Genomic DNA, 15,773 nt, shown 5'->3' on the forward strand with positions numbered 1-15,773 from the left:
GGGCTTTTAGACGTTTATTGTTTTGAGGGTGTGATGGCTTCCCGGGGGGTTTCCAAGAGGGTGGCGAGGCTCATGATGTGGACCCTGGGTGATCACAACCTCCAAGTTCGAGGCTGTTGTGAGCCCTTTGGCCCGGCCCCTTCCCTGTCCGCTCCATAGTGTGGATCTTCTCACCCGCCTCAGATGAGCCCCTTCAGGGTGGGGGCCCACCCCCCCGGGGCTGCACCCAGCAGACACCCTGTGTTTGTTTCACGCCTGTTTCCACCTCCTCCTCAGAGGCGGTGAGGGCAGGTCTGCTCTCAAGAGCAACAGCAGGGCTGCGGGCCTGGCCTGCTTGGACCGCCTCCTGCACCTGTCACAGCACCGATCGTGCCCTCAGCACAGCGTGGACACGGCCACGTGGGCCCAGCCCGCTGCCAACCCTTCACTCTGGACCTGAGTGAACACCGGGACCCCTCGTCTGTCCTAAGAGAGTGCGGCCTGGGTCCTGCTGACTTTGTGGGGGGCTTAGCCTGCTGGCTTGGTCATCTGCCTCTCGCATGGCTGTGAAAAGCCATTTTGCAAGTCTGTTCTTCGGCTTCTCATCTGTAAAACGGATATAGTACGTTTCCCTGAGCTTGCTGGATGAAGTGAGAAAAATGTGGGGGGCACCCCAAGATCAGCGTCAGCAGGGGTGTCCTCACTAGTGCATCTCCCGGTCCAGAGCAGGACACCACAGGCCCGGAGCCGGGTGTCCAGGCCCCTCCTGGTTATCCTCACTTGTTCCTGCAACCCAGGGCTGGGGGTGGGGCCCACCACTGAAGTCAGGGCGTCAGAAGACCAGTGGTCAGAGCCCTTGGGAGCTCGGCCCCCGGGGCCCTGTGAGCTCCCCTCTTCATAATCCCAAGTCGATCGGCGCCCCGGGATGTCAGCAGACTGATTCCAAAGTTCACATGGAGACACAGGACCCAGAGCAGCCCCCACGTTACAGAGAGGAAGACCGTCGGAGGACAGGCGTTGCCTTCTGGGCATCAAGACTCCCCACAAGGCGGCGTGGTGTCCCCAAAGGCAGAACAGACAGACAGATCAACGGAATGGGATCCAGAGTGTGGAAGTGGACCCGTGTAGATACAGTCACCGATCCCTGACAAAGGAGCAAAGACGTTCAGGAGGTGGCACTGAGCAACCAGACATCACATGCAAAAAAACGTAGACACAGACCTTACGGTCTTCACAAAAATTAAAAACTAGATCATAGACCTACGTGTAAACCGTAAAGTTTTATCGAAAACTCCCCGAAGGTCGTGGAGGAGGAAACCTAGATGACCTTGGGTTTGGTGATGACATTTTAGACGCAACTCCATGGGCACGATCCGTGAAGGAAATAATTGATGAGCCGGACAGCATTACAATGGGAAACTTCTGCTCCGTGAAAGACGCTGTCAAGAAAATGAGAAGACAAGCCGCAGACCGGGGAGAAAATCACTGCAAAATAGATCTCATAAAGGGCCGCTGTCCTGAGTATGCAGAGAAGTCTTCAAACTCAAGAAGAAAACAACCCAATTAAAAAATGGGCAGAAGATCTTGTGCGGACACCTTACCAAAGAAGACGTACGGATGGGAAGTCCGCGCACGAGCAGGTGCTCCACGTGGCACACCGTCAGGGAAGTGCAGGCGACAACACCGAGAGTCGCGTCCGTCAGCATGGCCGGCGTCTGCCTCCCCGACAGCACGCGGCGCTGGCGAGGACGCGGAGCACCGGGGACGCTCGTCCGCGGCCGCTGGGAACGCGGGATGGCGTGGCCACCGTGGAGGACGGCGTGGTGGCTCCTTACAAAGGTGAACGTACTCCTAACATACGACCCAGCAGTTTGCCCAAAGGAGTGGAACACTTACGTCCACACAGAAACCTACCGATGGGTGTTCATTCGTAATAATCACCGGAACTTGGAACCCACCAAGACGTCCTTCAGCAGGTGAATGGACACGTAAGCTGTGGTCCATCCACATGATGGGTGTATTCTTCAGGGCTAAAGCGAAGGGAGCCACCAGGCCAGAACACACAGGGATGAACCTGAAATACACATCAGTGAGTGAAAGAAGCCCACGAAAAGGCCACATGCCGATTCCTGCTCCACGTCACATTCCGGAGAAGACACGACCGTGGAGACAGTGAAAGAACCAGTGGTCGACGGGTTTGGAGGAGGGAAGGGTGAACGGGGAGCGCAGAGGATGTTCAGGGCAGCGAGACTTCTCTGTGTGACATTACAGCGGTGTCACTGTTTGTTCGTCCAAACCCATGGGACGTACAACACCCAGCGCGAACCCTCGTGTGGGACTCGGACTCTGGGTGGCCGTGATGTGTGGCTGTGGGGCCGTCGGTTACGACAGGCGCAGCATCTGGTGGGAGATCCTGATAACGGGGGAGGCTGTCGGGGGGCCGGGGGGTAGGTGGGGAGTCTCTGTACTTTCTGCTCAGTTTTGCTGTGAATCCAAAAGTGGTCTGAAAGTATTTTTTGAAGTCGATCGCCGTGGCCCAGGATTCACCCTGCACTCTGACCCCTGGGCCTCGCCCGGTGTGTCCAGCGGGCCCCGGAGCCTTCTCCGTCCAGCTCAGTTGCGGGGGGTCTGCCGGGGCTCCCTGTGCCTTGGCCCGTCTGCACCTGCGTTATTGGTGCCTCCATGGCTAGTCCTTCGCCTCTTGGCCTGCCCACTGTGGGCACCGTGCGTATTCAGCAGGCACGCAGCCAGCCCCGTGCTGACCACTGGGCACGCGTGAGGGACCTCCAGTGACCTCCAGGTCCCCGGGCCGGTGCCCCAGCCTCCACCAGCCTCGCAGCCTCCTTGGCTCCCTCTCCTGAGTGGGCCCTTCCCCCTTGGGTCTCACCCCCCAACCAGCTTAGGGTGCTGCATGCCCTCTGCACGGTCCCTGCGTCCACATGGGACCAGGACACAGGAGACCCCCTCGTGGAGAGTGGTGGACACGCGGCACGTGCCAGGGGTTACACGGTCACCACAGAGCCCCTTCTCGCGTCCTCTCGTATCGGACCCTGCTGTGCCCGGTGAGGCGGATGACCTTGTTCTCCCCAGTTTCGTGCTGCGGGGGATGGGGCCCAGGGTCCCGTGGCGTGTGGTCCCCAAGGGCGGACCCTGGGTGGGCTTGCGGGGCTCACACCGTGGGGGTCAGTCACTCCCCACAGCCTCCGAGGGCCCGGGAGCAGCTTCTGGAGCAGCGCGGTCAGGGAGAAAATGGCGGCTTCCTTCACCGGGAGCCCGCGACGCAGACCTGCCACCTCAGGGTGCCGTCACTCTGCACCGGCTCCAGGTGCCCTGAGGCGCTTCCCGACATGTGCCCCGCCCTCCGCTCTTGTGGCTCTGGGCGCACCCCCCACGGCCCCCCGGCCTGAGCCAGGCCGGCGGCTCCCGGTAGGCGCGGGTGCAAACGCTGGCCTTGGCGGAGCTGAGCCACACCGTGCGTCTGTCCTCCCGGCCTCCCCGGCGGCGGGCAAGTCGGTGTGAGACACACACCTGAAACAGATTTACGGCGTCCAGCACAAGGAAAATGCCACTTTGCCAGCGAGTCCGAAGTCAGCTGTGCACATCAGTGTCACCACCTGTTTAGACGCAGCCGTTGGAGGTGGGATGTGTTGCCGTGGAATGTGCTCGTGCCCGGGCTGCAGCCGCGGCCCCGCCTGACGGCCCTTCTCCCTGGCGGAGAGGAAGCCTCGGTGTCTCAGCCGCCACCCGGGGCTGAGGAGGGTAGCGTGGGCCCCTTTGTGTTGGTCCCAGTTGAGCGCAGGGGGGTGGGGAGGGCTGGCGGGGGGCAGGGCCAGGGCAGGGGAGCCATGCCCAGTTTGAGACCCTTTTAGACGCCAAGTAGACGCCAGGGCGTGCAGGTGTGCAGCCATCAGACGTGTGAGTTCAGGGCGTGGTCATGGTGGGGGCAGAGATGGGGGGTGACCTTGGCCCTGGGGGACATCCCCTGGGGAGGGCTGCAGGGGCAGAGAGGGCCTGGCACTGAGGAGGGTTACCGAGGACACTGGAAGGTGGCCAGGCAGTAGGAGGGGGCTTCAGGCACGGGGATGCTGGCGGGGCGGGGGAGGGGGGGGGGGCTTCAGGAAGAGGGGAGGATCAGGGAGGACCGACACTGGGGGACCACTGGAGGTGGTGAGCAGGCCTCCTCCTGGACGTGCGCGTCCTTCCCTAGTGGGCCCTCCGCGAGGACGCCTCCGCAATGACATCTTGCCGTGCCCTGTCTGTGACTAGCCGCCTGGCCCCACGTCCCTCAAGGCAGAAAGGTGCCCACGGGAGGAGGCGACTCTGATTGCCACGCCAGGACTTCGGGTACTCCCTGTGTGCGGACAGGACGCCCCTTGGTGAGTGTGGACACATGAAGCGGAAAGGCTGCCCGGATTGGGGCACTCGCGCCAAGCTCGTGTTTTCAGGACCCAAATTCTGTTTAGAATTCCTTTTTTGGAAAAGAAATGTCAAATTAACTATAAGGACAGCGTGCCTCCCTGAGCCATCGGGGCCTCAGATCGCTCTACGACGATGTCACCTTCGATTCCGCACCTCGTGGAAGGCTGTCACCAGCGGGTTGGCCAGCCTGGCAGCTGGCCGTCCGTCCCAGCCGGCTGTCACCAGCTTCTATTTTTAGCCCTGGTTTGGTCCAGAACTTGACAGGATTGTCAAACTAATAACTGGATTGTCAAAGAAATCAGCTGTCGTAGGTCAGGGGGTGGGGGTGGAAGCGGCCCCAGGGGTAGCCGGGCGCCGGGGGGCCACGTCGGGCAAGTGGGTGCTACCCAGCCACTTCTCCGTCCTGGAGGTGAGGTGAGGACGTGACCGTGAGGACATCACAGCGTAGCCACCACCCTGGAGAGGGCAGGGGGGCTCCCTTCTTGGGCTGGGTCAGTCGCTGGTGGGGACGCAGGAGAGGACTTGGCGGGTCCTCCCGCACGGGCGGGAGCTTGGCCAGAGGACTGGCCCTCCCGAGCGGTGACTTGCGTGTCGACCACACGTCAGGTCGTGTCCTGTGTTCTTTCATCTGTTGACGTAAAGGGCACCACGTGGGATGGAGAGAGAAGAGCTAAGACAAAGAAGGGAAGGCCCCTCCCGCAGCCGTGGCCGGTGCCCAGACACCGAGGATCGGGGGGCGGGACAGAGACGTGGTTTACCAGGTCTGGCCCCCCGCCTCCTTGAGGGACTTTCTGGCTCCCCCAGCGTCACCCCACCCACCATCTTCGCCTCCGCTGTCTGACCGCCAGCCCGGGGCTGCAGGGCTCCGGTGAGATGCCCTTCTAGGTTTGGGAGGAGAGTGGGGACACAGGACGGGGCGGTGCCTCCGAGCACCCAGCCCTGCAGGCAGCGAGTGCCGTGTGGTGGTCAGGTGTCAGGTCTGGGGTGGGCAGCCCCCACGCCCAGCCTGCTTGACTCTGCTTTCTGCAGCCTCAGTCTCCCCTGGCATTGGGGGTGGGGGTCCCCCGGGATCCTTGTAGACATGGGGGTGGGTGCCCCCAGGGTTGGTCGTCACGGTCGCCGTGCAGCACGGTGCTTGGCACAAAGTGAGCAACGCACAGAGGGCAGCTTTGTGGTTGACCGACCGCGGATGCACACGACGGCCCCGGGTGGCCATGACAGGCTGAATAGCAGTCCAGTCCACGCCAGCCACTGCCACGCCTGCTCCCACAGACCCGTGGGGACACTTGGAGCAGGGCAGGCGCTGTCCCCGTGGGAAGCGATCCTGGCCCCCAGGTGGGCCGCCAGGAGCAGACGCGAGAGGACCGCGGCGGGAGAGGAGCCACGCCGTTCCAGGGAAGATGGCCCAACGGGTCCCGGCTCCCGTGCTCGCCCTGCGTGCCCGCCCCCGGGGGTGCCCAGTGAGGCCCAGCCCGGAGCTCCCGGCGTCCGTTAGCATTCTCCCCATGCCGCCGGCACTGCGGCAGACGCCTCAACCCCTTCTGGTATAATTTAATCCGGGCCGCTTTTTTATGTGCTGTTTTACACGTGTACTTACCAAGAACAGAGATTTTATGTTGAATATGGATCAGACCCTAGCAGCTCCTGCACGGGCAGGAATACAAATGACCTGTCCCTCTGCCGGCTGTCAGGGGCCATGGCTTCGGGGGACCATGACCCCCGACCCCTGCAGTGTGTGGTCCGAGGCGCTGCCCGGGAGCAGGGCGGGCGGGAGGCCGGCTGCAGTGGCCCGACCGGCCCTGTGCTCACAGAGGGCGCACGTCAGCGCCCGGGGGACACGGGTACTGATCCGCCTTCAGCTGTGAGTGGGCGTGGCCGTGGTGGCCTGGTGGTGGCAGCGGTGACAGCATGGCAACGGGCTCCCGCGTGCCAGGCATCGTGCCACCCGGGTGTGCTGACTCCATTCTCAGCACAGCCCTGCGAGGGACTGCTCCTGTGTCCTCCGAGGGGCCGTGAGTAGTGCCCGGGACCTCGGGTGTGGACAGGATGACGGTGACGCGGCCGACGCCTTCCTGGAGCACCTGTTCTGCAGCCGGCTCAGCTCTGACACGCAGGCCCTCGAGCCTGGAGGCGGTCCCGGTCACAGTCCCCACCTCCTAGATGAGGGGCTCAACTCCCGGGGTTGCCGGCCGCCTGGGCTGTGGCCTCGCCTTGCACTATGGGTTCCAAGCCACCCAGGGCCTGGCTCCAGGCGTCCGGCCTGCCTGTGCCTTGGTCTCCTCCCCCAGAAGACTGGCTGGGAGGTGCCCAAGGTCCACCCGCCAGCAGCCCCATGCTGCTGCCCTGCGCCCCCAGGCCCCCCCGGGTGACACCAGGGCCTTCCTTGCAGATGGCCGGAGTGCCCACGCCGTGAGGTTTTCTAGCCAAGCCGCACAAATCGAACGTCGAAATGTGGATGGAAAAGGGAGTTAAACCAATTAGCCCTGCTACCTGACTCGTGTGTCAGCGAGGGACTCCTGTTTCTTCCTTCCCAGTTAAGGGGAGAGATAATAAGGGTCGGCAAACGGGCCCTTTTAGCCCCGTCGTGATTAATTTATTCATCTCTGCGAGTTGGCAGTTTGTGAACCCCTGACTCGAACAGCTTTTAAGCTGACCTCTGTGTGCTCTGTGCCACACACAGGAGCAGGCGCCGATGTGTTCCGCCCTTCCCGCTGTCTGCGGGGGCCTTCCGGTGTGTTCTCTCTGCCAGGGGGTCCCACGGAGAAAGGCGCTGGTCCACGCCATCTGCAGGCCAGGCTGCTCGCCACGGGTGGGGGGTGGGGGGCAGCAGGCACAGCTGGAAAGTGGTGTTCTTCGTGTTCCTCAGAGCAGGGCCGTCCCGTGGAGCGTCATCCCTGCCATGAGGGAAATCTTAAATTTTCTGGTGGCCCCACAGAAGTGGAGAAAACCAGGTGAAATTAGCTGATGTTTTATTTGACCCAGAAATCGGAAATAACCATCTTTCAACCTATAATCAACAGATTTCGTGCAGACTTCCTACTAGAAGCCCGGAATTTGCTCTCTGTGATGGGTACCTGAGGGGCTCTGTGGTGGCCGGGCTGACGGGAGGCCCTCTTCCTAGAAGTCTGGGGTGCGCTCTCCGTGACACACACCCATGGGGGCTCAGCAGTGGCTGGCGGACAGGAGGGCCGGTCATGACTGCGCAGGACCGAACGTCATGCATTTCGTAGTCACGTACCTGTGTGTCGCCCGGTCCCCACCTCTGCACATGCTGGCTCAGGTGCCCCTTCAGTCTGGGCCCCTGGGGGCAGAGCTGCTGGCTTCTGCTGCGTTGTGCTGGGCACACAGGCCACTCTCGGTGCGCAGTCACGAGCAAAGGGACGGACGGACGGACGGATGAGGTCAGGAGCGTCTGCCCTTCCTGGGTCCTTTCCTGTCCTTTCTCGCCCGGTGGCTCCTGACTTGCCATTCCAGCGGGAGACACCTGCTTACGCCTCCACCGGGTGCTGGCCACACCCCTTGCTCTCTTCCGCAGACAGACCCAACTTCCTGTCGCCCAGGGAGGGCCAGACACCTTCACTGGCCAAGGGGTGTGTTCTTGGGGCCTGGAGCCTAGAGCCCTGTGGCCAAGCGACCGGGCAGCGTCCCTCCGAGCAGCCCCGGATCTGTCAGCTGCAGGGGGAGGCCAAGGGGCTTGCAGAGAGAGCCCCGTCCAGGTGTGATCCAGGCACAGAGCAGAGCGATGGCTCGGCCCCTGTGTCTGGTGCACCTAACAGCTTATGCTCGGTCGCTCCTTGGGAAGATTTTAAGGTAAATATAACTCATTTTGTATCTGACGTTAGAACTTCAAAATCTGGACCAAAGAGGCCGAGAAGCGGTGTCCTCTCCTGTTCGCTGGCGGCCTCAGGATGACCAGCCTCGGTGCCACCGCGCAGGCTCAGGGCCTCCCCGGGTCCACGGCTGCGGGTCAGCACCTGGGATGCATTTCCTCCCTCGGACATTTGTCCCCCGAACCTGCTGCGTGCCTGCGCTGCCCCTCTGGGCGGACCATCCAGCGAGAATTGCACTTCTTGTTAAACTCACCTGCTAAACTATCTGTGTTTCCCACGGATGATCACTTATTTATCAAAACTGCTGCTCCCGCCACGACCACTCTTACTTTGACCACGAGCGGTGACTGTGGCGATGACGACCGAGTGCTAACAGGGACTGAATCCTAGGAACCACCCCGTAGTGGTGGGTCCTCGCAGCCGCGGGAGACACTTAGTTTGTGCTTTGTACCTACGGACACTGTCACGGGCACTCTGCACGCGTTCACGACCCAGGGAGGGAGGGACGTTCTTGTCCCCGTTGACACACGAGGGTTGAGGTACAGAGTCGGGAGGCTCGCCCAGGGTCGTGTGACCAACCGAGGCAGGACTGGGATCTGAGCCCCGTTGGCGGGCAGGCTCACTGGGCCGCCAAGCACTGACACCGAGCGCCACCTCGGCCCGGACGTTTTGTTTCAGGGGTACAGGGATGCCTGCACTTAGACGTCACAGAGGAGGCCGGTCACCCCGTGGCAGAGGGCCGTGAGGTCATGATGGCAGCAGAGCGGGGCTTGGACCCAGGTCCTCTGACGGCTGAGCCGTAGCCTGCCGCCCCCTCGCCCTGCCACTTCAGCCCACGCCCCGGGGAGCCTCCGCAAGGGGCCAGCCAAACAGGGAGCTCTGGGGGCTTGGGAGGGGCCCCGGCCCACTCTCCTGGAGCCCAGGTGTGCTGGCGTGTCACCGTTGCGTCCTTCCCGGGACACACACGTAATCCTGGTTTGCAAATGGCGGTGTGATTCATCAGGCTGGAAAAATAAAGCCCTGTTGGTGAGAAGCACCTGAAGTGAAAACGTTTGCTGTCTCACATTAGCAGGTTCCTCTTGGAACCCACCCATTTCCAGGTGGAAGGTGTCCTGTGCCGTGCTGTTTGTGGTGGTGAGCTGCTGGGAACGGCCAGCTCGGGGCTTCTGACCCGCTTCCCCGGGGGCTTGCAACAACACCCCTGCCTGTGCCGGGGCTGTGTGCACCTGGCCCGCCGGTACCTGGGAGGGGGGCACTGGTGGCCTCCGCGGGGGATGGCCTGTGACAGGGAAGTCTGGCTGCCATCCACAGGCTCACGACGGAACGTCAGGGTGTCCGGAGTGCGGGCCAAGCCGCTCATCATCCCGAGAGGCGGGCCGTTATGTCCAGGCCCACCCCTGGGATTCCGGGCTGGCTGTCCCATGGCTCGACCTGGGAGTTAGTGGGGTTCCGGAGCTCCCCGGCTGATTCTGAGGTGTGGACAGGGCTCAGAAGCGCAGACCTCCAGGTGTGCGGGCGGGGCCCTCCCTGCGGACAGCACAGGTCAGGTGCCCACGGAGCACGTGGTAACGGGCTAACAGTGAACGGCAGGTGCCCCGGGGCGCACTCTTGCTGCGGCTGTGTTGACAAGCGGCATCTCGCGGAGCACCGGGGAGAGACTTACAGGGACCCGACTCGTCTGATTTCTTAGGACGGCAGCGTCGTGAGCCAATCTTCCTCTGCTCGTCACTTGTCATGTCTGCTCACAGGGCAGGGTGCTGTTGATGGAGCTCCGTTTCGTCTTTCTGCGGTTTGTGGGACGCAGCCCTTCCTGTCCACCGTTGCTTCAAAGGCAGACCCCCCCCCCCCCCCCAGGGAGGGCCGGACCCCTGCCGACAGCTTCACGAGCGATGGCCCTTTACCTGAATGATGCGGGTAATGCAAAACAGCTCATGGCCAATAACCGTCCGTGCCTCCCGGATCGGAGCCATCTCTGCCCGACGCATAAATAAGACAGGCCTTTTTAAAGAAGAAATCTGTATTTAAGGACGCGTGTGGCTGTGTTCTTTGCCTCCCGTAAAGGTCACCCGGATAGATTTTTCCTTCTTTAGCATTGCAGGCTGCGAGGCGCTGGGCTTTTCTATTCTCCCTCCATCCAGTGAACCTGGGGGACTAAATTAGATTCTGAAATTGAGTGTGCAGCGGGGTTGGTGAGTTACCGTAATGGGAGGGTATTGCTTCTCACCTCGCAAGTAGCGAGGTCATGATAATATGAAGCGAAGTGGATTAAAAATAAAACCAAAGGTATTTATTTACGACCTGCTCAGAATTGGATTGGCGTCCGTGTAAGTTGCACCTAATGGTGAAAGACAGCAGATTGATGTTGATGTGTCCCTGGGGACATTCTGCCACTGAAATTTGCTCCGTGAATTCAATTTCAAGGCCCCCACAAAGTATCCCAAATGCAACAGGAAATGGGGTTGAGGAAGGGGTAAAGTGGCAGCGGAGAGGCGCCAGCGCAGGGGGGTCCTGGGGGCGGCTCGCGGGCGGGGGAGCGCCCTGCACGGCACAGCAGACACGAGGCGCCGCGTGGCTCTGCGCCCGGCCCCTGGCGGGAGCTGAGACCCCACTCTGCGGATGAGGAGCCTGAGGCCCCCCACGCCCCCGAGGCGGGCAGTGGCGGGTGTGAGTCCAGACGTGCTGCGGAGCCCGAGGCCTGAGCGCTCCCAGCTCTGGCCTACAGATGAAGGGGTGGGGCTCGGAGAGGAGGGTCCACCCAGGGCTGGGCCAGGATGTGAATGGAGCACCTGCCTCTGCCTCTGTCTCTCTCTCTCTCTCTCTCTCTCTCTCTCTCTCTCTCTCCCAGCCCCTCCTCATGCCTCCCGCCCTCTGGTCGCAGCCTTGCGGGGACAGGAGGCTCGGTGGGTAGGGCCTGTGTGAGTCTCCCCTTTGGCAGGCAGGGAGGGGCAGCCCCAGTCTGGGGCCCTCCCTGTGCCCTGTTCCCTGCTGGGACTTTGGAGGAGTGGCACCAGCCCCTTGGAACCCCAGCCACCCTTTTGGGCTCACTCGGGTCTGGTCTGATGGGCTGGGCGGGTGGGAGGGACCAGAGCCGGCAGGTATCTGCATGGTGCCAGCCTGCCCCCTGAGAGGGAGTCTGGCCTCCGGCCTTGCCCTGACCCCATGACCCAGGCCCCCATTCCTCCTCCCTGGAGACCCCCCCAACCCGGGAAGCCATCCTGGCCACACAGCCCTCCCCAGTCCTGCTAAACCCCCCCTGGGTGCTGGGGCCTGTGCCCCCCAAGACTCACCCCGCCCTTGGTGGTGTCGCTGGTTGCTCTGGCCGAGGACTGTGGTCCGTCAGAGGAGCTGATCAGTGTGCAGGGAGGGCTGCGTGCATCGCTGAGGCCCTGGGCCGTGTTTTTCCTGTCCAGCACCTTCCTCCGTATCTCTGACTCTGGTTTCCAAACCGTGGGCTCTTGAGATAGTTCCTGTGTCCTATGGGGGTGGGCTGGGGGCAGCCGAGGGTCTGCAGCCTGGTCTTTCCTGGAAACAGAGTATCAAGTGAAGACAGTGACAGGGGCTCCGTGGTGTGTCCCCCCCGCCCACCCAGCAGGGGCACACACCTGTCCATGATGGCCCTAGTGTCCCTGCTGAAGGAATGTCACCGGAGGCACAGAAATCTGGGCCCGAAGTCCACCCAGGCCAGGGGGTAGGGGACCCTACTTCTGGATTCTGCAGGGTCTTGGGCTGGGGTGGCCCACCTGCAGCCAGCACCCCCACCCCCAGCCACCCAGACCAGCACCCGCACCGTGGAGCGCGAGGGGTCCATTCAGAGAGGTCACAGCTGTGAGGCGTGGGTAGCACTGCCCTCCGCGTCCCAGCAGCATCGCCAAATAGGGATGGGGGGGGCATATGAGGGGCTTCCTCCTGGCCACGGGGCTTGGGGCCTTTCAGGGTACAGAGGGGAGGGGACGCGATTCACGGCGTCTAGGAAGCTGTGAGCCCCCTCTGGCTCATCCCCACTGCTGGCCAGTCCCCACCGAGGGGAGCCCCCGCCCCGCTACTGGTCACCTCCTCTGACCCGGGCTTGTCTGTCTTCCCCCAGGAGCTGCTGCTTTTCCTTCAGAACCTGCCCACGGCCCACTGGGGCGATGAAGACATCAGCCTGCTGCTGGCGGAGGCCTACCGCCTGAAGTTTGCTTTCGCGGACGCCCCCAATCACTACAAGAAGTGAGCCAGGGCCAGCACAGCCGTGGCTGCGGGCCGGTGGCCAAGGAGACGCCTTGTTGGAGCGGCCTGCCCTCCAGGGGGCTGGCCAGGCCCGGGCGCAGGGGAGGGCCGGGGCCTGGCCGGGGGCGCCTCTGTTGCCTGAGATACCAAAGAGAGCCAGGGGAGGGTCCTGGCCGCTCAGGGGGCCAGAGGTGGGCGGGCATCTCCCTCCCTGTCCCCGGAGCGTCCTTGCCAAATGACCACCTCCTGGAGCCCCCAGGACGCGGCAGCCCGAGAGCCAGACCCTCTGGGAGAGGCCTGCTGTCTGGTGCCAGGGGCAGAAGGAGGTGGTGGCCATCTCATACCTGCTTTGAAATGCAAAAATTCTATTCTGTTGAGTGAAAGAGAATAAAATATAGACAAAATAAGAAGTGAACCGCCCTAACCTGTGAAGTCTCCGTCCCCACAGGGCTTCTGGGCGTTGGCCTTGTTCCTGTAACTGCCATCACTTTCGCTGTGGCTGTCCCTTCTCTCTTGGTGAGGCTCTGGCTCGGGAGCAGGGGGGAGGAGCGGAGTAAAGGCCCTGTTTTGCATCCCGTCCTCTTCAAAAGGAGCGCTCAGCCCTCAGGAGCCCCTGTGCTGTTCCCCCGGGAGGTGAGGGGCTCAGGGCCCTGTGGCCCCAGGGACGAGCCACACAGGCTGAGGCCGGGGACCCCGTGCCCTGCGCTGGGCCCGCAGGATGGGCAGGGTTCGGCCTCAATAATCGGAGCTCGTACCACTCGCCTCAGCCTGGCCGCACCTCCCATGTCTCCGGCGGGTTACAGACATGCTTGTTCCCGCCGTTCGTTGGTCACCAAGCAGAGAGCCCAAGTGCGAAGGTTCTGGACTGGCCTGCCTGGGGCTCTGCGGGGTCCAGGCACACTTCCACCCGCCCCTGCCTGTGCAGGCGTGTGGCTGGCAGGGACGTGGACGCTCCGAGGCTCTGGGGACAACTCCGACCCCTGAGCCGGGACAGACCCTTGTCCTTGGCACCTGCTTCTGGTCCTGGAACAGCCAGGCCAGTGCCCCGTGTTTGCACAGCTCAGCGTGAGGACGCTGCGGGGAGGCTGCAAATGGGACTTGAGTACATACACACGTGTGACATGTGTGTCCTTTTTCTCATTAAAAACATTCCTGGGTCATTACATGTGGTGTGGAAATCAGCACAAAATGCTTTGTGAATGGGAGGTGCTCCCAGGTCAGCAGAGGGGTCGCCTCAGAGCCCCAGCCCCTGGGGTCGGGGGCTCCTCTCCGGCACCCAGCGGCCCTCCGGCCTACACCCCTTCTCAGCCGGGGCACCCGGTTCCAGGAAGAGCCGCCCATGGCCGTGTGCAGGCAGCCCCTCCCCCACCCGGCCCCCAGGAACCGCTGTCTTAGCTCAGAGTGCTCCGTGCGGCCAAGGTGTTGGGCCCCCCAAACATCTGCCTCTCGAGGCCGTTTGTTCTTCAAACAGGAGGATCTGCGACTTTAAATGAGGTTCCGCCTGGATTTTCCTGCGCGTGTGTGTCTGACCCTGAAGTTGAACGCAGGCTTGTTGATGCGTGAGTGCCTGTGAGTCTGAGTAGGTCGATTTGGAACGATTAAAGGGTGTTCTGTCTGGAATACGATGTGTTCAAATGGGAATAAAGATGCAGTGAACCCCCAGCCTCTGCCTGATTCAAGGACTCTCCTAGGAGAGCAGGGGAGCCCAGGGACAGCTGAGGGTGGGGCATGTGTGCCAGACCTGACCCGGGCGTGGCACCCACAGTCTTGTCGAATCCCGGCGGGACTTCTCAGGGAGATAGAGTTTCAAGACAGAGCAGGGGTCAGTCGTACTCGGGTTGGGCCCCAAACCCCAGCCCTGCACCGCTGGGGGTCACCTCCAGGCCGGCCTGGGACAGGAGGGGCCTCCCCACCCTGCCACAGCAGTCGAGTGCCTTCCGGGACCCGGGATGTAGCCATCCCTGCTTCCTGGCTCCCACCCTCTTGGCCCCGTGAGCCCCAGCTTCTCAGCTGCTGTTACGGTGCCCTGTGCCCCTCGGCACCCCACGTCCGCACCTCCCTCCGTGGTGGGGACTCTCCAGGCAGTGCTCTGCTCTATGCCATTTTATGCCGTCCACTGGTGGGGTGGGGTCAGGTGCCGTCCCTGGGTCGGGGGCAGGAGACCCTGCCAGGTGACAACGCTCACCCTCCCCCTGTGGCCGAGCGCCGCGCTGAGCTGGGGCTGACGCCCAGACCTTGTCAGTATGCTCGCGGGAGGGAGACGCAGCGGCCCTCCCCGGTTGGAAGGTGGAAGGCTCCGGTGCGGGTCACAGCTCAGAGCTGGCCACCACTGCTGTTCGTAGTCACAATTTGTTGGCGTTCGTGGCCTGGCTCTTCGGGCCCACTTCGGGGTCTCAGCCCCCACAGGTGGCTCGAGCCCCGGGGTCCTGAGGTATGCCCCTGACCCCCGTCCCGTGAGCTTCCCCCTGCCAGGCCACCTGGGGAGGCCCTGCCTGTCGTCACTGCTGCCACGTGGAAAGTGCCAGAGACGAGCTCCTGGGGCAGCCGGGTCCCAGCAAGGTCAGACGCGCCAGGGAGGGGTGAGGTCCCGGGAGGCAGGGAAAGGTCGGGGTGGAGGCCTGTGCGCCCCAAAGGACGAGCCGGTGGGCAGGGCTTCTGTGCCAGTGCCGAACCTGGCTCTGAGGTGGGAGGAGCCCCCTCTGTGTGTGAACAGGCCGGTCCCGTCTCTGACGTGCCTGGGCCTCCGGGCGCCGTCTGCCTTGAGCTGGACATTTCCCGCTGGGGCACGACCGGTGGGTGTGCAATCAGAGCCACCGTCCTGTGAAGCTTACTCAGGACATGGGCCACCACTGCTCCGTGTCAGGCAGTGGGGGCCCTCCCGCAGCCTCCCCCGTCCTGCCCCACCCCAGTGGAGCTTCTCTTCTTCCCCCCCCCCCCCCCCCCGCCTGCTGCTTGTTGGCACCGTGGGTCATGGCTGCCCAGGGGTCTGCCCCGCTCGTCCTCCAGGCCTGACTCCCTCGTCCAGTAGCCCCTGATTCAGCAGCCGCCGTGTGACCACACGCAAAGGATCTAACTCCCAGCCCGTCCCCTTGCCAATTGGAAGCTGATTGTGCATCTAGGGAAAAAAACATACATATCCAAATGCGTTCCAGACAGATGGGTTTAAACATACAAATTAAAATTCCCTAAAGTGCCCACAAAACAAATAGATATTTTTATAACAGGGAGTGGCCAACGGCTTTCCTAGCGTGACGCCAGTGACCACACAACCCAGGCCGATGCAGCGCGGAGCAGCCGTGAGGACGGCCAGCGCCCAGGCGAGGATCAGTGATAGCA

At 62.7% G+C, this 15,773-nt stretch overlaps 1 protein-coding gene across 2 annotated transcripts in view; it reads left to right on the top strand.

Annotated features, from left to right (window-relative positions):
• The window catches only part of TBC1D22A (TBC1 domain family member 22A), a 297,147-nt gene extending 284,300 nt beyond the window's left edge, over positions 1–12,847 (top strand). For both annotated transcript variants that reach the window (XM_049626541.1, XM_049626542.1), the window contains one exon: positions 12,313–12,847. In XM_049626541.1, the coding sequence (XP_049482498.1) occupies positions 12,313–12,441 (129 nt within the window). In that variant the 3' untranslated portion in view covers positions 12,442–12,847. The remainder of the gene's footprint in view (positions 1–12,312) is intronic.
• The last annotated feature ends 2,926 nt before the right edge of the window (positions 12,848–15,773 follow it).

Source organism: Panthera uncia, chromosome B4, assembly GCF_023721935.1.
Source record: "Panthera uncia isolate 11264 chromosome B4, Puncia_PCG_1.0, whole genome shotgun sequence".
Lineage (NCBI taxonomy): Eukaryota > Metazoa > Chordata > Mammalia > Carnivora > Felidae > Panthera > Panthera uncia.